General features: G+C 53.9%; 4 protein-coding genes across 4 annotated transcripts; 1 reads left to right on the forward strand and 3 right to left on the reverse strand.

Annotated features, from left to right (window-relative positions):
• Positions 1-596: 596 nt before the first annotated feature.
• On the forward strand, positions 597-4,462 carry BO86DRAFT_356250 (uncharacterized protein). The gene is made up of 2 exons (XM_025669661.1): positions 597-1,098; positions 1,166-4,462. Exons 1-2 carry the CDS (start codon positions 880-882, stop codon positions 4,040-4,042), a joined length of 3,096 nt encoding a protein of 1,031 aa, XP_025530568.1. The 5' UTR covers positions 597-879; the 3' UTR covers positions 4,043-4,462.
• Positions 4,463-5,613: 1,151 nt separating this feature from the next.
• Positions 5,614-7,089, reverse strand: BO86DRAFT_306339 (intradiol ring-cleavage dioxygenase; the record flags this gene model as incomplete). Its single annotated transcript, XM_025667692.1, has 5 exons — positions 5,614-6,095; positions 6,192-6,357; positions 6,428-6,570; positions 6,627-6,782; positions 6,840-7,089. The coding sequence occupies 5 exons, from the start codon at positions 7,087-7,089 to the stop codon at positions 5,614-5,616; spliced, it is 1,197 nt and encodes a 398-aa protein (XP_025530569.1).
• Positions 7,090-10,310: 3,221 nt separating this feature from the next.
• Positions 10,311-12,200, reverse strand: BO86DRAFT_306244 (MFS transporter; the record flags this gene model as incomplete). The annotated part of the gene is made up of 3 exons (XM_025667687.1): positions 10,311-11,318; positions 11,371-11,760; positions 11,817-12,200. The coding sequence occupies 3 exons, from the start codon at positions 12,198-12,200 to the stop codon at positions 10,311-10,313; spliced, it is 1,782 nt and encodes a 593-aa protein (XP_025530570.1).
• A 1,612-nt stretch (positions 12,201-13,812) lies between these two features.
• Positions 13,813-15,635, reverse strand: BO86DRAFT_396929 (sugar porter family MFS transporter; the record flags this gene model as incomplete). Its single annotated transcript, XM_025673451.1, has 5 exons — positions 13,813-14,103; positions 14,157-14,507; positions 14,558-14,609; positions 14,665-15,401; positions 15,468-15,635. 5 exons carry the CDS (start codon positions 15,633-15,635, stop codon positions 13,813-13,815), a joined length of 1,599 nt encoding a protein of 532 aa, XP_025530571.1.
• Between the last annotated feature and the right edge of the window lie 2,601 nt (positions 15,636-18,236).

Raw genomic sequence — 18,236 nt, forward strand, 5'->3', positions numbered from 1 at the left:
CCGTAACTTGCGGGGATGCATTCTCCGTCCCGTTTGGAGTTTCTGGGTCAGAGGGTGGTCGGGGCCGGCGAAAAGGAGTGCTCTGCGGTGCATCATGTATCTATATCTCTCGCCTTTGTTAGGTCAGGGCTAGTGCAACAACTTGATTTTGATGACTTGAACAGGGGAAGTAGGTCTACGTCATTGTTCTGCGTTTGCATATGAGAAGGTGTCGTTCCCATTCTTCCAGACGAAAGATGCCGGATACCATTGACCTCTTCCAGCCTCCAGACGTAGACGGTGTCGTTGTGTTCTTCATTAGATGAGGTCATGGTTTGCTCTCTGTGAGTCCTTTCGCCATGAATGTCTTGGATGTGATGCTTAGTGCTCCGAGCTTAGTGCCCAGAGGAGCTTTGGGTGCGTTTTGTGTTCAAAAACTCCATCATATTCTATGAGTCATATTCAGGGCAAGCTACATCGACAATGTTGTTGTCAATCAATGAAATGACCCAAATAGGTTAGAGGAATCCGAAGCGGGGCGCACATCCAATGACGACGTCATCGACCCATTTCCGTCTTTCCTCACTTTCACTTTCTTCTTCCCCTCTTGCTCCATTCTATCTTCCTTTCCCTTCCATCACTTGGTCTGTCCTAGGTTCCTAGTATGCTGACTGTGACTGTGGCTCCTCCTGTCAATCTCCGGTGGTCTGATTGCTGGGTATAGTTTATTTAAGCCCCATGTGAGCGCCGCCCACCCCATCGCTCTTGAGCCGCGACCCGCATTCCGCCTCTCAAAGTCCCGACCGCCATGCGCCAACACACAAGCGATATCTTGCAGCATACTTGCTGAGCTACGGCACGAAACTCAGATCCTCCTCTAAATACGTACATACATTCGCGATGTCCTTTATCTTTGGACGACGACATTCCATTGCCTCCACCGCGCCGAACGAGGGAGATGCAGTCCCGCGGGGCAACGGTGGGCGAAGATCATCGGCTCCGGATATCTCGGATCATAGCCATGGTCTCCGTGCCAAAGGCGTGCTCCATGAAATCTTCCACAAACACCACGGCTCTTCCAATTCTGATTCCCCGTCGAACCCTGGATCCCCACGTCGGGTAAGGTTCTAGCTCGAGCGCACTCTAGATATGGTTTATATGATCGTTGTAATTAACACTGTTGCAGACAGATAGTCCGCCATCACAGACGTCGGAAAATGCTCCTGCAAGTTCTCACACCCGCCATGACAGCGGCGTACACGAGTCATCGGCTGAAGGCCCCCAAAGCCCAGGTTCCAAGCCTGGCCAATCGCCAAAACCAGGCCACCACGTGCCATCGCCTCATAAGCACCATCTGACGATGAAAGATGTAGAGGTCATCTTCTCAGGAGCCCCGTATTTCATGCTGGAGAAAGGGAAGCATGACCGCTGGTTCCCGCAAGTCATATTCCCCTTCGATGATCACGACCCGGTCATCCAATGTTTCTGGGATAGAAGACCTCTACCCCATGCCTCTTACACCTTGTGCACCCTGCATGCGCACCTGCCAGTGCCGGACGACTGGGTCATTGAAGGCGATGTCCCGGCCCATCTGGGTAACTGGAAACGAAGCGATGCGCCCAAGCGAGCCACATTCGACGTGGGGGTACAGGAAATTCCCAATATGCTGGCGATGCATGGGCGGGATCCCGGGACGGTCGGGTTCCGCTATTTCCTGGAGCTTCCCGTGGCCGATGCCGCCCGCTATCCGGGTCCGGGGGTACCAAGGCCTTCATCAGACTACTTACATCTATCGAGCTTGCCAGCGACCGAGTCGTTCGAGTTGTTGGAGCGTTACGGCCAACCGTACGCCCTTTGCTCGGATGGTACTGTCCACGATCGCAAGAAACTGTTGCGCGAGGGGCCGAACTTCTGGAAGAAAATTGGTGTCCGTGACATCGATCTACAGGTCTTGGTGCAGCGATTGCAGACATTGAAGCACCTGCGCTACGAGATCCTTCATGGAGATCGACCGAAGACGATACTCGATATCGAAGGGACACGTGAGCTGTACAATGAGCTCTTCACCAAATTCCTCTACCCGCCAGCGCGATTTCTCATTGCCGACATGGGCGATCCACACAGTCTGAAGGTCCAGATCAAGGCCTTGACCGTTGTGCTGGCTACACCAGGCGCATGGCTGGACTTCAGCCTCATCGATTGGCGACTGCATATCGGTCAGCTGCTCTGGGAGCAGTCACCGCACATGGACGGCGACTTCATCGACATTTCGGCGTCGGATAAGCCATGGGTGCATTCGACCCTCGAGCGCAAGTGGTTTCTGGTCCAGATGCTGCTTGCTGCCGAGCTGCTGATGCGCTTAGACGCGACCGTCCGTGTTGGAATGCTTCAAGAATCGCAAGACATCACCATTTCGCTACGCGATATCTACGAGTTTGACCGGTTGCGAAACGGTAAGCTGAACTGGGATTTGGTCGTCGTACGGCGATTCATGGACAGCTTCGATCTTGACTATCATCTCGAGGATGGCAGCCCCGGACCAGAAAGTCACGAGGAAGCCGGTCACTCTCACGAAAAGCATCATCATCGGTCCTTCTTCTCGAGCATCACTCACCATTCGTCTTCGGCCACCCCTCACAATGAGTCAGCCTGGAGATGTCATCTGATGCCCAATCATGTGATGCAGCAACTCAAAGGTCTGTTTGTCTTCGCCGATAACCTAGGCTGGCCGCGCTTGGACGATTTCAAGGAGACGCTCAGGTCAAAGCTTGGTGGAGACCAAAATGGCCAAATCATCAAGGACGTCTTTACCAACCCGGAACTTAATACTATCCCAGCAGGGTACCAGATACCCAATTTGCGGAAAGCCATGTATAGCAGAAACTCTTCTCGACGTCTCTTGCTTCTACACCATACGGGTGATGACAGCAATCGTAATCACCTTGGCGGTTGGGCCACCAGAAGCTGGCTGTCCGGCTTTGTGATCCCTGGCTCCTCCATCAGCCACTTACTCCTCAGTACCATCCTGGAAAATGATCCCGACGCCATAGCCAAATTAGGGCCAGTTGTCAATCTTTACGGTGGCTTTGCTTATGACGGACGGAGCTGGTGGAGCAAAGAATGCATTGTGGGCAGGGTGGTGGCTTGTTTGGAAGGGACCAAAGTATGCTTGGCATGGCAAGCCAGCCCGGTTCTGCCCACAGACTCGGAGACCTCTCAACCTCTGGTCGATACTTGGTTCGAGGTGGAAATCAAAGAACCGCAGAACAGACCTGGAAAACCGAGGATCAAGCAGGGATCCAAGCTGTCCCTGGAATCCACACCCCTGGGCCCCGGGGACTTGACCAGCGGCGCCTTCAGCATGCCCCTCGACGACCATAGCGACTGCTCCGTGAAACCCAGAATTGCCTTCGAGGAGTTGACATTCCAGGTCAAAGCCCCGCAACCGCCATCCGCCGAGCATTCGATCACGGTGGTCGAGCAGGCCACTGCGCGCTTTTCTCTATCCTCTGACACGGCCGCCGCCCCCGCCACACAACTCTCGTTCCCATTGAAGTATAACGTACAGTTCATCTCCTCTCACGAATGCCGCCCGCCTGGCGGCATGATCACCAGTCCCCACGCTCAGAACGTCACGAGCAGCAGTAGCGGGAGCAGTAGCAATCAACCCAATCAACGATCATCGTCCCCGGTCAGCGCCTCGTCGGACCGCCACCGTCACCACCGTCTCCCGGGCCACCCGCTGCACTGCCGCTACGCGTACCGCTGGGTCCACCTGCCCTCCCTGGCGGAGGAATTCTCGGCGTCGGACCGCATCCGATCGGCCTTCGACCCGGAGGAGACCATGATCCTGGACGCGCGCGGCTCCCGCGAGAAGGAGGCCTTCGCCCGCGCGTGGTGCGCCTCGGTGGGGTATCATGCTATCGTCGGCCGCGCGGGTCGGACGTGTCTCTCGTGCTGTATCCGGGAGGCGCGCGCGTTGCAGGTCAAGGTCGTCATCCGCACGGGCGACGGGCCTGTCACTCCGAGCTCATCTGTGCATGTACTTTACGGGGGCGAATAGGTGTTTCCCCCGGGCTTGGTTAGGGCTGGTTTTGGATAACTGAGATTTGAGTATTGATTTGTCGGCCTGTTGCATAATCTCTTCACGGATATCATTCCCAACTCACTGGGTTGGGCTTTCTGGTTAGCTTTCTGGATATTATCTACCCTTTTGCCGCAGACGGAAGATGGGATTGCGATTCTTTTTCGGCGGGAAAAAAAGTCAAGGAGAAGAAAATACCTCGTGCATCTTGGTATTCCTTCTTTGGGACGATAGGAGTTTTCGCCCCTTGATTTTGTGATTGGCTATAATCGCGTTCGAAGCTCGCTCTTTCCTTCGAACTGGAACTGGAACTGAACCTGAATAATGTATGTGAACTCGGGAAATGCCAAGGAAACTTACCTTCAGCCAGGGGTTCTTTGCATGCATCTATCCCCTCCCTCCTTTCAAGCAGTAGAAACCCACAAGCGGTGGTATAGGCATCTCGAAGCTTCCATGCAACCAAACTAGCACAGATTCTGAATTCGGTGCCCCCTCGGTCCACCTCCCCAGGCTGTTACCCCCCGCCTTGACCGTGGCTCCCAGCCGTGGGCACTCCCCGTGGAAACCTCTGTCCTTGCTGTGCCCTACCCTCACGCTGGACACTTTCCCCTTTAACTCAAAGCCTGGTGCCCGGAAGAGAAGGTTTCCTCGGCTGAGCTTTCCGAAGGCCTATCGACGCAATCGGATTTTGTCAATCTCCGTGGCTGAACCTAAGGTTTATCTATACAGATACGTCAGTTCACATGCTGAGGGTCCAAAACCGGTTTCTGGTTTTTTGGCAAAGTCCCAGGGGATTTGCATGCTGTGTTTTTTGGTCTCTTCTGATACCCAAATGATTTCAGTCTCGGTACAGTTATGATGGAAGGTAAGGTCGGGTCTTGGTTAGAGGTTGTGTCACAATATCAGTTCTTTTTCTTTTTCTTTTTCTTCTTTTCTTCTCTTTCTTTTCTTTTCTGACAGTTACGATCATCGGCAACATCCGATTCACGGAAAATCACTCACACCAAAATACAACTATGTTCAAGAGAAGGTTCTCCGGCGCACCAGGCGAAGAAACCTGCTGGGCAGCACTTAGTTCTGAAGATCGTGATGTACAGTACCGGGTAGGAGGCTGGATCAAGGTCGGATCAGTGAGTGGCTGTCGGTGTATAGGGCGCAGTATCCTTTCCCTATACCGTGGAGCTCCTTTACCTAGCAGCGGGTAATCTTGATCTAGCAGTGAGTGATGTATACATAACCACAGCATCGAATACACCCATTCCATTCTACGAGACGGTCAACCAGATTCCAAAAATATAGTATAATATATTCAAGATCTCAATCGTCCATATGGGCACAGACGAAGGGAGTGAACGAAGCGAAGTTAACAACAGAAACAGCAACAGCAACAACAACAACAACAACAACAACAACCCTCAAACCAACCCCCAGCTATCAGCATCATCCCCTCTCCTCCCCTCCTCATCAAAGCAACTAAACTTGTAACAAGACAACATCCTCACCCCCCTAACCCCTCTCTCCCCCTCACAAAGACAAACTACCCCCCCCCCTCAAGGCCGACCACCCTGTCCCTGTCCCTCGCCCTGGCCGGGAGTACCCGAACTCTGCCCACCCGGCGCACTTCCACTGCTGCTCCCACCGGAACCACCACTGCCGCCGCCACCAGACGAAGAAGAATCATTCTCCACGCCGCCATCAGCGGTATAGTACGCGGCGGGGGTGATGCTGGACGACTCATCGGCGTCGATGGCCAGGGAGATCCAGCCGAAGACGCCGTCGCTGATGGAGTCGCCGAGCAGCACGTACTCGACGAAGGGGTCGATGGTGTCGGCCTCCTCGGAGAGGATGGAGTCGTTGGCGTTGGTGGTCAGCTCCTGGGTGTTGGTGCTGTAGGGGGCGGTGGCCTCGACCTCGGTGATGAGGTCCTGGTCGAAGAAGAGCTGGCCCACGTGGTTGGCCGTCGTGCTGTACAGGCCCGTCAGGGTGTCGTTGGCGTTGGTGGTGGTGGTGGTGTTGGGGTTGTGGCTTAGGACTTTTGAGCGGGGTTAGTATCTCGGGGCGGGATGTCTGGGGGATGGGGGGAGGGGAGCTTGAAGCAGAGGTAAGGGGCTGGAGCAGGCAGACTCACCGTGGATATGAGTCGCGCGGCTGGTGTAGTGGCCCGGGAAGATGGTCTGGAATTGCACCACGCCCGAGTCGTCGGTTTGCTGGATGCCGCGCAGGAAGGTCGCGTCCAGGTTGGTCGCGTCGTTGGAGTTGCCGTTGCCGCTGGCTTGGATGCCGGAGTAGACGCCCTATTTTGCTGGAAGTTTAGTATGGTGTGGATCTGTGTGGGGTCAGGCGGAAAAGGCAGGGAAAACGTACGGTGGCGTTGCAGTGCCAGAAGTCAATGTAGACATCCGGAACCGGGTCGCAGGTGCTGCTGTCCACTAGCTGGATGTCCAGGTACAGGGGGACACCCTCCTGGGAATCGACAATGTCGCTGCGGATCAGTTCGCCGGTGACGTCTGATGTTATTGTCAGTTGGATGGCCCCTCGATTGGGGTGAGGCAGGGAGACTCACAGTAAGGACCCTGGGTGACGTCCGGGCCGAGCACGCAGCTGGCGTTGGAGGCGAACAAGGTATCATAGTCCTGAGTGTTCTCGGTCACATCCAACGAGGACAGGTGGGAGGTGTTGAGGATGGTGGTCAGGTCGCGGGCCTTGAGGGGAGGTGCGCCTGGAGAGTGTGTGTGAGCATGCTTTGTTCGTGAGAGTAAGATGGGGTCATGCGTACGAGTGGACAATCCCTTGCGACGACGCAGAGAGTCCAGCGTCGCCTGGCGACGCGCGATGTTGCTGCTCTCGTGGCCACGGGCCTTGAGCTTGCTGGCACACTGGCTGGTGCCACGAGCGTGCATGGGAGCACGCTTCAAGAAGGCAGCACGCTCGGCGGCTTCAGCGCGCACGTCGTGGCCCGGGTGGGCAGAGGTCATGCCGGCTAGACCAGCTAGGCCGGCAATCACGGTAGCAGTAACGCGAACCATATTGACAAGAGGTGCAATTCAGAAAGAGAGGAGACTGGTGAGTGAGTGAGTGGAAGAAGGAATGTGATGCTGTTGTTGTCTTGTCTCACGAGATGCAGCGGTCAACACAAGCTTTTATATCTTCTGTCCTCCTCTTCTCAACCTCGGAGTGACATGGATACCGGCCATGCCTCCGTGATGCTGCCGCTGCCAACCCCAGCTGACGCAAGCCATTTCGACCGGACCTCGTCTTGCGCAGGGGGCATGATACCAGTTGATAGGAGTGTAGCACACACATACGCATACACGCACACACAGGTCGCAAACAAGCAAGTTGGCTAGCAAGCTAGCTAGCTCCAAAGCTGGCACAAGTGCTGTTAGACCCGCCGGCGGAGACCACCCCCCGCCAAGACATCACCACTTTGAAGGCTAGAAAACCTCAGAAATGTAATCGATTGCCTCATCCGCTGCTTCTCCATGGAATCTACGCAGAGATCTCAAAGGAACGGGCCAGACCCGTTATCCATCGGGGCAGGATCATCGGCCGCTGACGACGCGGCCGGGATCCACCCCCTCGCGCTTTTGGCACAACAAATCCAGTTACTTACACAGGACGAGGGTCCGTTTCGTAAGCGGATGGCAGACAGGCATGCTTAAAATCGACGAGACTGGGATTGGTCGACAAAAACATGTCGGGGTTCAGCCACATGTCTCATCAAGTGGACGGCTAGATTGAGGTAGCGGAAGATGGACCCTGCAGTACGTACAGTACAATATCTTCGGCCGGCGAATTCAGGGCTCTGGTGCTAAATCGAAGCAAACAGGATTAGTCACCCTTGCCAAACGGAGTTTTCTACTTTTGAATCCTAGTCAAGTACCGCTAGGAATACAACATCTCTATCATTCCATCTACAGAGGAACCTACTCCATCCTTCAACCAGTCCAACGGTATCCAAGATCTACAGCGAACGAAAATCATCTCAGAACGAAAAAGAACAACAGAGAAAAGAAATAAGCATAACCATAAAGTTTGAAACACACCCAACCATCGACGACCCTTTTCCCTGACCCCAACTGACCAGCAGTTCTCCACCAGCTTACGCATCTTCTGCAACCCCTAGAGGCCCTAGGGCTAGTCCCCTTCACCCTAACGCTCTTGGCAATGCACCGGGCGGATTCGGATCCCCCGCCAAGCCTTCTCTCGTCCCCCTCCCACCAGCGCTGAGTAATGTGCCCCGTCTTATTTGTGGAATATCCTCGGTTTCTGGAGACGATCTGCACAGGTACACGTACTAGTCACGTACATATTGTTTCTCTACTAGCGAGAAAAGACGTTCGCTGTTCTTGGCAGGGCGGAGCAAGTACTGTGTACGTAGCGTTATGCACTGTACCCAGTAGACCAAAGAGGCAGATTGTGCAGCACCCTGCGGATTTAGGGTTATGAGTCAGCGGGAAGTCTATTATCTAGTGCCGTTGGCTCAGTGGTCGGAGTGTTTCATTGGAAGCTGCAGTGGGAGGTTGGTGTAAATGCCAGTGTTGATGGGATGTGAGCGTGGTCGAAAGCACGCAATTCACATATCCTCCAAGACGTGGATTTGCGTGGTAATTGTTGAACTGGATATTAGGATCTATTTCATGAATTAGAAAACGGGCATGCATACCGGTGCAGGTAATGCTTGCCTTTTGTCTGCTATCACTTCTTGGAGGATGAGAAATTGCAAGAGTTGGAGTCGAACAGGGTCCCATCCTAGCCGAGGCAGGACATTCAGTTGACCCTGATTTGGAGTCGTCGGGGTGTCTCACCTTCGATCTGAGGAAGGGGACAGGACCCAAACGGCATCTGGAAACGGGAGACCTGCCGAAGACTTGGCGCATCCTGGACTATATCTAACACATTGTACGCGCAAGCAAGAGCTAGGGTCGAATCGGGCCCGTGAAGCAATCAAGTGCGGATCTGCTGGACCAGACGCTTTTGGGACGCGAAAGTTGGAGCTTTCTAGGAGGAGTTCCGTGTCTGAAATGCTATTGAAAAGAGAACCATGATGGTTCTGACCTGGTTCCCCTGTCAGAACTTCTAAACGGCTCTCCCCAAACGTCGAAGACATGCAACTTGGCGGCAGAAAAGGGCCAGAAAGAGCGTCTCCATTGTCACCTTCGTTTCTCGTCCCTTGCTACTGGCTACTTTCACCTTTGCTTCAACAGTGCCACACCCTTCTACCATCGTCGCAAAGCAAACGCAGATTCCAAGTGGATCGGTCGCGTCCAGCTTTCCGTGTGGGTGGCAAAAAGTAGAATAGGTGCTAGAATGGACTCTGAGGGTGGAAAGCAATGTACACCGCGTTGAGGACTGTAGGCGGCGTCGCCCGTCGGCAAATGCAATGTCAGGGTGTGGACAGACTGCTCCCTCGGAGCCGTTCATACACATTCCACAATAATCGGATGGATAAGTCTTGGCCTAAGGGACTAGTCGAATCTACTCACCTTTTGCTTTGTTTGTTTGTGGGTTGTCTCTTGCACAAAATGTCAATCGGTGAAAGGCTGTACAGTACATACATACGGACTGTGAGGAGGACAGTGCGGCTGGAGGAAGGAACCGGGGAACAAGGAGGATGACCTCGGCGGGGATTTGAATGCTTCACGTATGTAATGCAGAACTGAGGCCTATTCGGTGTGATTTATCAGTTCCAGTATCGATTTCCTTGGGTGGAGAGGCTAGAGGATCTCAGTACTATACCCTGCGCGTATAGACGAAATCAGACCGGTGCGGACTCTCCTGCTACAGCTGTTCGGGGCGATGAACCCCAGTCAAACATTCTCGTTGAATATTGACCGATTTTGGAAATCTCAATACGAGTCGTGAAATTCGTGGCGAGGGAGGGTAGTAACAGTCGAGAGTCAGCACACCCGATAACTAGCACGTACAAATCGAAAATTGATCTGGTCGAAACCAGACGGGAAGCTTGGATTTCCAACTGAATGAGTCTAGGGAGAAGGGGGAACTAGTACTCAAGTCGACTTTCTATACGTACCCCTTCGACGAGAAGAAGAGGGTTCGATTACTGCACCATTACCCACCGTAGGAGAGAAGCGCTACACCCGCCTAGCACAGCGGAAGTGGACCAGAAAGAGCGAAATTGCCACTTTTTCATTTTAGCCGGACGTCTATATACGCCGCAATATATCATATGTATATTTTTGTTGACCAACAAAATATCTACCCAGACAACCTATCAAATCCCGCCTCACCCAGCCGCATAAGGACTCATCTTCCGCAGCCGCTCCCCGAACCGCCACAACAAAAGCGGGGCAGGGATCCCCAGCCCGATCGACACAAACGCCAGCAGGCTATTGCCCCACCCATACCCGAGCGCCTGGTACATGTAGCTCGCAAACAGTGGGAACCCGAAGCCGGCGAGCGAGCGCATGCAGGCCACGGCGGCCAGGGCACTGGCCGCGAAGCGCGTGTACGAGTCGACGATGTAGGTCTGCACGCACTGGAAGGTGATGATGTTGCCCAGCCCGTACAGCATCGCGCCGATGTTGGGCGCGATCCAGTGGCGGTGCGTCTCGGCCGTCCAGCCGTAGATGAACAGCCCGGCGGGGACGAGCACGGCGCCGAGGTACAGCAGCGGGACGCGGAATTCGGGCTGCCCGACGCCGCCGCTGCGGGCTTTGAGGCGGCGGTAGATGCGGTCGTTGAGCGGGGCGCAGAGCTGCGAGCCCAGCCAGAAGCCCAAGCCGAGCGAGATGTAGTTCAGCCCGCCGATGCCGGTGGATTCGTGGTAGTACTCCGGGCTGGTCCACAGAGTCGGGAACGTCGCGAGCACGAGGTACATGGTTCCGTAGATGTAGGCCAGGTACAGAGCCAGCAATTGCACGATGGGCTGCGTACCCAGGAGTCGGAACGGACGCATCAAAGCGCTCCGCATCACTTCGCCGAGCGTGCGGTTGGCGCGTTCGTGTTCTGTCTGGTAGGCTTCGTCGGAGGTCTCTTTACGCAAACGTTGGGCGCGTTTGCGTAGAATCACCGGGGCGTAGGTCTCGCGGAGAAAGAATAGACCGGCAATTTGTATCATGGCGTCAGAGATGGAGGTTGCGTAGAACACCCAGCGCCATGTGGTGTTTTCGGCGATGAATCCACCTGCAATGGGGCCGACGGCTGGACCGAGGAGTGGAGCCAGACTGTAGATAGCAACACTTTTGCCTCGCTCTTCGGGTTTAAAGCAGTCGGAGAGTACACCACCGCCAATCTAGCACGTGGTTAGCGACAGAACAGATCCCCAGTCACGGTGCAGCACTCACTGCCAAAGGGGCACTTCCGCCCAGGCCGGCCAAAAATCGGAAGACAATCATCTGGGCCTTGTTTCTCGAGAAGCCGCAGCAGATGTTGAAGACGAGGTAAAACAGGTTGGCGAGTTGCAGCACAATCACCCGCCCATAGATCTCCGACAGCGGACCCAGGAACAGCGGGCCGACCGCGTACGCCAGCACAAACACCGACAACGTCATGCTGAGGGTCACCTCGTCCGTGATATGAAAATCCGACCCGATCGCCGTCAACGCGGGTGCCACCATCGACGACGACACCGGCGAGATGAAAGTGAAGCATGATACCGTGACCACGGCCGCCCACTTCTTCTTCATTGGCCAGTTCTTCGGATTGTCAGGGTCGTCGGGACCATTCCAGGTCACCTGATAACATTAGTATCGATGATCGGGATCGAGAACAATACGAGGGCAACACATACCAGCTTAGGATCATTTTCAGAGCGTGCCGTCCTGGATTTCTCCAGCGCCGGCGCCGGCGGCGGGCCAGCGGCTTCCAGATCGCGATCTCGCTCATTCACAATCCCACCGCGAACTTCCACAACTGGATCGGCGCTCTTCTCCCCATCTTCATCAGAGTCCGTCTCTAGCGCATGGTCACTGTGATACACGGACTGATCATCCAGATGTTTTCCCGAATGAACCCTGTCAATCTGTGCCGTGCTGTGCCGGGAGCTAGACCGCCGGAAAGACCCAAGCCTATATGGACGCTGTGACTGGGTGCCTGGCTCGGTGCTGGACGAGGAGGACGAGGATCTCGACCGCGTAGATCTACTCGACTCGGATGGTGCAGCGAGTTTGGACATTACCACCAGATCAACTCACCCACACATGTCAGGGTGTATTGCTTGGCGGCCAAGAGACCAGAAGAGGATGAAGAAAGCTTAGCCCAGGGGTGAAAGAGGGAAGATTCGAGAAGCACACCAAGGGTAAGAAAAACGGCGGGCCGCAACAGATCTGGGGACACTCCATCTTTATAAGCCCTATCAAAGGAGATCCAAAAACCCCGACAGTGGAAAAAAAAGGATTCGGCGGCCCAATTGGCAGCTACGCAGCAAGCAAGCAAGCAAGCAAGCAAGTAGTGTGCGGTGATAACAGACAGATTAAGTCCGGTGATGAGTTTTTGCAACAGAAGTCCATGGTTGTGTATCTCTTATTGGCTGCGGAGTGGTGGAGTGACTGTTTCCAGGCAGAAAGTGGAGCAGGCGTTGCACCCGAGGCGGCCTGGGCCGAGGCGATGCTGGCCGAAACAGGCTAGAAACTGGGAATGATAAGAGTCTGCGTGGTTGCGGTGACTGCTGGCTTCGTTGGTCATATGTACGTCGATATGATCGAAGGCTGTGGATGGACCAATTGATAAGGAAGAGCGAAAGGAATGAGTCGCAAACAGGGAATCGGAAAGGTTGGAGGAATGGATCGAAGCATGCTGGATGAATACGGCGATTCGGAACTCGGCACAATGTCACGTGGTATATTCTCCGCCTGTCTTCAGCAAAGACACCGCTAGTCTCACCGCCTCGGTTGGCAGGCAGAAGAGTGAGCGGACACATCTTCCATCACGTCATGCTCCTCTGCTCCTGCCGCTCGGCTCATTGAACCAGCACAAAGACGTTTCACCTGGTTGGCATTGCTTTGCATTTTCGGCTCTTTAATCCTCTCAATCCCAGGCTCTCTTCTTCTCCAAATATAGGTTCATGCTATTGAGCAGCTGCGCCAACAAAAAAGAGCTTTATTCCAAAGTCTGACTACGAGCAACCCAAGGGCATCTAAATATATTCAACGGCGAGGATAATGCGATCTGAGCCTTGGGAGAGATGCATTATTTCCTATGTGTAGAATCATTAGGCACGGGCTTTGGATTGGACGCCACTAGTGATTGGATCGATTTGCTGCAGGGCAGCATCCAAACGAGATATACATTAGGAATAGAAAGATAGAATTGATCTTAAATTAAGTCAAGCTAAAAATTGACGACGAGATGGTCGGATCGAATGTCTCTGTCGAGGCAGCAAAAATAAGCCCAACGATCAGATGAGGCTGGATGTCCCCAATGCCCCGATCTCCCATCCGTCTTCAGCAAGAAAATCTTGGAAGCCTATCGCATACTACGAATGATTTACCATGAAGTTGCTTTTAAACTTGCACGTTTTCAGTGTTTGGAGTCCCTGGAGCTGTGCAAACTGAGCCTTCCTACGTCCTATACTACGCAAGATAAAAACACTGGCAAACCAAGTATTAGAAAATGACCAAATGACCAAATGACTGTCATTAGATATGCACTCAACCCAAAGGCAAGTGAGTAATTAGAACCATTAGTACATAAGCGTAAACCCATGGGTATTCATCCGTCCAAATCCTGAAAGCACACCAGCGCCTCACCACCTTCACTGCCAACACCTGCAGGCTCTCGCAGTTCCCTTAAACTTCCTGGTGAATCACCTCAGCCTCCGCCTTTTCGGCGACAGTCTTGTCGGTGATGCCCATCTCAGAGGCAAAAGTGCCATGGGGCTTCCATCCCGCCGAGGTACGGGGGGTGGTCTCCTCCATCATCTTATCAACCTGCTCCAATGTGAGACCCTTGGTCTCTGGAATAAGGAAGTAGGTGTAGACGAAGCAGCAGGCGCACAGGGAACCCCAGATGAAGAACACCTTGGCACCCAGGTTACCCTTGTCCTTGTCAACCATGTAGGGGGTGATGACGGCAATAATCTAGTAAGGGGTTAGACGCACGAACCCAAGTCACATCGGGGTTGAAGACTTACGCAGTTCCAGAGCCAGTTAGAGGCGGTCGACAGAGCCACACCGCGCGACCGAACGGGCAGAGGGAAGATCTCACCGATCACGACCCAAGCGCCAGGTCCCCAAGTAGAGGCAAAGAAGAAGATGTAGATACAGATGAACGAGATCATAGCACTGACGGCCGACTTGTTACCACCGTCAGTGACACCGACGATAGCGACGATGAATTGACAGATGACCATGCCCAGAGCACCCCACAGGAGAAGTGGACGGCGACCGATGCGTTCAATGGTGTAGAAGGCGATGGGGGTAGAGCAGACGTTGACAATAGTCGTGATCATGCTGATGAGGAAGGGGTTGTCAATGGTTCCAAGCTACCGGCCCTGTTAGAAAAGCTCATGGTTAGGGAAAGGAGCAAGCTCACCGACTGGAAGAAGGTAGTTCCGAAATAGAACACGAAGTTGACACCAGTCCACCTAAGCAAGTCAGTATGAGCGCGTCCGATAATCTAAAGCGTACTAGAAGGCTTACTGTTGCATCATTTGCAGGGAGGTGCCCAGAATAGTCCGACGAAGGTTGCTGTTGGGAGTCCAGAGGCTACCACGGAAGCAGTTCAACCAGCTGTTGAAATAACCACTCTGAGGGATAACCTGCATCTCATACTCGTGATTGGCGACAATCTCCGCAAGCTCCTCCCGGATGTAGTCGGAATCCTGAGACTGGCCGCGGACCCGTGCCAGGACCTCAGCGGCCTTGTGGAGGTTACCCTTCTTGACGAAGTAACGGGGCGACTCAGGCAAGAAGAAAAGACCGATGCCGAGAATCAAAGCCCAAGCGATCTGGAGACCGATAGGAATGCGGTAGGAGCCCGAGTCGGTACGGTTCTCCGTGCCGTAGTCGACACAGGAAGCCAGCATGAGACCGATGGTGATACAGAACTGGTATCCTGACACAATGGCACCACGAACCTTGCGGGGGGCGATCTCGGACATGTACAAGATGATGATGGCGGAAACGAAACCGACACCAAAACCAGCAATGAGACGGCCTACCACCAGCAGAGCGACACTGCTGGAAGCAGTCTGCAAGATGACACCGATAATGAAGATACCACAGCCGCTGATGATGGTGAACCGACGACCGAGCCAGTCAGACAAGTCACCAGCGATGAGAGCACCAAAGAAGGTTCCAGCAGAGAGAATCGAGGTAATCAAAGACTTTTTCCAGGAGGGCAAAACGAATTCATCGGTGGGAGTAGTAGCATAATCCTAAACCAGCTGGGGTTAGTGTCGCGTGACGAAGTGGATGGGGATCGCAGAGGCAGAACCACATACCAGACCCTCGAAGCGTTCGATGAAGTAGCGCATGCCCATGACACCACTGATGTAACCGGAGTCATAACCGAAGAAGATACCACCGAAGGCAGCAAAGGCACACATCAAGTAGGCCTTGACGGTGACGGGGGCCTCGACCCGCTGGCCGTTCACCGTGCCGTCAGCCATGATGACTGTTCGGAGTTGAGCAGGTGGTGGGGATGTGATGCTCTATGTAAACCAGGAAGGTATAGACAGAGAGATAGTCACAGCAAGGGAAGTAGTATGACACAGGGTGTCGAACAAAGACACACCAAGAGATGAGGAGTGTGAAGGTCGAAGGAAGAAAGGGAAGAGAGTTGCGGTGAGAAAGAGGCACAAACAAACCGGGGGGGGGGGACTGCAGGCGATTTTATAATTTGGATCCCCGATCAGGAAGAGGAAGAGGAAGAGGGGAAGAAGTTTGCATTCGGGCCAGACCCGGACCCGGGGGAGAAAGTGGAAGGAAGTTGCCCACGGGGATTTCCCCAACCGTCGGGATCGTGAGGGACTGGTGGATGCAGCGAGTTAAGTGCCTACTCACTGCATTCACTTGACTTCTTTTTGCCTTCGTCTTGTCCCGATTAGGAATGGACTCTTGCTCGGTCAACGCCGCCATCTTCAGCGATTTGCCATCGTTCCGAGGACTGCCCGAGCAGACCCTCACTAGCCTACTAGGTGTAGGTAGGGTCTAGGTGCTCCTCGCATTCCTGTCTCAATGACAACAGTTCCCGAGTCCAGGTTGGAGCCGAGGGAGTCCAACCCTGGGTTTGTGTTTCAGTATCCACTTTGTAGAGGACAATGTGGGTGGAGGGTGGTTGTCTTTTTTCCTTCCTCCAGCCGCACATGGTACGACCGTAAGAAACAGTCTAGCACCTTCTGGCATGGTTGTTACTGGTCAGCCCAACCAGCGAGACACTATATACAGTACCCCGTTCACCTATGGGGTAAATGCAGGGTATGCTCACTAAATGGGAAGCGTAGGTGTTTGCATGGAGTAGTATTAGTAGTAATAGTAGTAGTCGCAGTAGTACGGGGTAAGATCCCGATTCAGTCAAAAGGCGTCAACCATGTGCCAGGCGGGAGGTGCCTCGGGGCTGGCTGACTGACTGACTGACTGACTGGCTGTATAACTCTCAGGTCCCGTCAGTCACTGACTGTCCCGTCAGTTCCAAGTTCACCCTCTCGAGTCCCCCCCCCAACTCTATTGTTCCAACCAACGAAAGGCTCGGGTCATAACCGGCGAGCCACTCGGGCCACCACTGGCAAGGCCCTCTCATCGCTTGACGAACCCCCGCGATGATTGGGTGGAGCGAGCTGGGGTCGGAAATTTTCCCCTACCACGTGTGCCGTCTGGGGCCCGGGGGGTCAAGAATGTACCTAGTAGGTCTCCACCAGCACGGGTAGGATTGGGTGAACAATGCTGGATTTTTTAAGGTTAGGCCTTACGCTGGGGGTCGGGGCTAACCGACTTCAGCTCCAGCCCGGGGTTACTGGCCATCACGAGTCCAATCCGGGGTTGAAATTTTTTCTCAAGTAAGCGAAATGCCCAGACCCTGGAAACTGCAACCCCCGGGGGCAAAACTGGACTGGAGTCTGACCACCACTACGGAGTTGACTAGATTTTACCTTACCATCTGTCTTTCCATAACCTCTTGACTTTGGACTCTAAATTTGCCTTCTGACTGTTCACCTTCTTTGTCATTATCGATCATCGGATCTGACCGACGTGGTGCATCGTGAGAGTAGGATCCGGGGTGGTAGACGAGGGTCGGTACTAGGTAGGTATTGCCACGGCCACTGACTAGGGTTCAGGTCACCGCGGGGAGCAGACTAGAAGCGAGAGAGCAGGGAGAGGGGTGGTGGCATGCCAAGAGACTTGGCAATCACAAAGGTTGCACCCGCAGACCGCAGCAGTTTTTTTTTTTTTTTTTTTTTTTTTTATCCTCTCCTTGGCACCACCACCCGACTTTTCCCCCCTCTTCCTCCTCCCCAGGTTTGTTGTGTCCGGTGTTTGTTGTTGGGCCCCCTCCCCCGTTCCTTTCAAATTGCGGGGGAAAGAACATCGGAGTTGAATCCCGTGCACTGTCTCTCAACCTTCCAGTCCATGGGTCGGATCCGGTGAGTGTTTTGCGTTAGGTAGCAAAGGAAGATATGACAAGTCAATATGAACTCATTATCGCTGTAAGCTAAGGTAGTACTACCTAGTGACTGTATTTCCGCTCCAAAATAGCTTACCAGCAGGACTGACCTGGATACGAAGACCAGTTTCCCAAGTTCCCTCCCAAGGCCGTGGAACAGACCTCATTGGGCGTCTTCGCGCCACCTCGTGTCTTGGCTGGGGTTTGCCGTGTGGCACACACAACCACACATGCACACACACACACACACACCAATACAAGACACACTACGCTCCTTTCCGCCCCCAGACTTGTCCTTCCTTCCTTCCTTTCTTGCTTGTAAAAGTGGGAGTCATTTCGGAGTCGGGTTCGTTCCCGGAACTGCTCCTGGCACCCTGCAAAATGGTCTGATGTGGTGTCATGCTTGTGTATCCCCTCCCCAAACCACATCCCCCCAAAAGTCGCATCTGGGGATTCTCTTGGCAGGTCATTCTGGTCGGCTTCTTGCATCGAGTCGCGCCGCGTGCATTTCACGGAACCGAACAACGGGACTAGGTACCTATCTGAGTCACCAAGATCAATCCATTGGTGACTATCTTGGAACCCTGAGTCTTCTCCCTAAGCCCCCCCC

Source organism: Aspergillus japonicus, assembly GCF_003184785.1.
Source record: "Aspergillus japonicus CBS 114.51 unplaced genomic scaffold BO86scaffold_8, whole genome shotgun sequence".
Taxonomy (NCBI): domain Eukaryota; kingdom Fungi; phylum Ascomycota; class Eurotiomycetes; order Eurotiales; family Aspergillaceae; genus Aspergillus; species Aspergillus japonicus.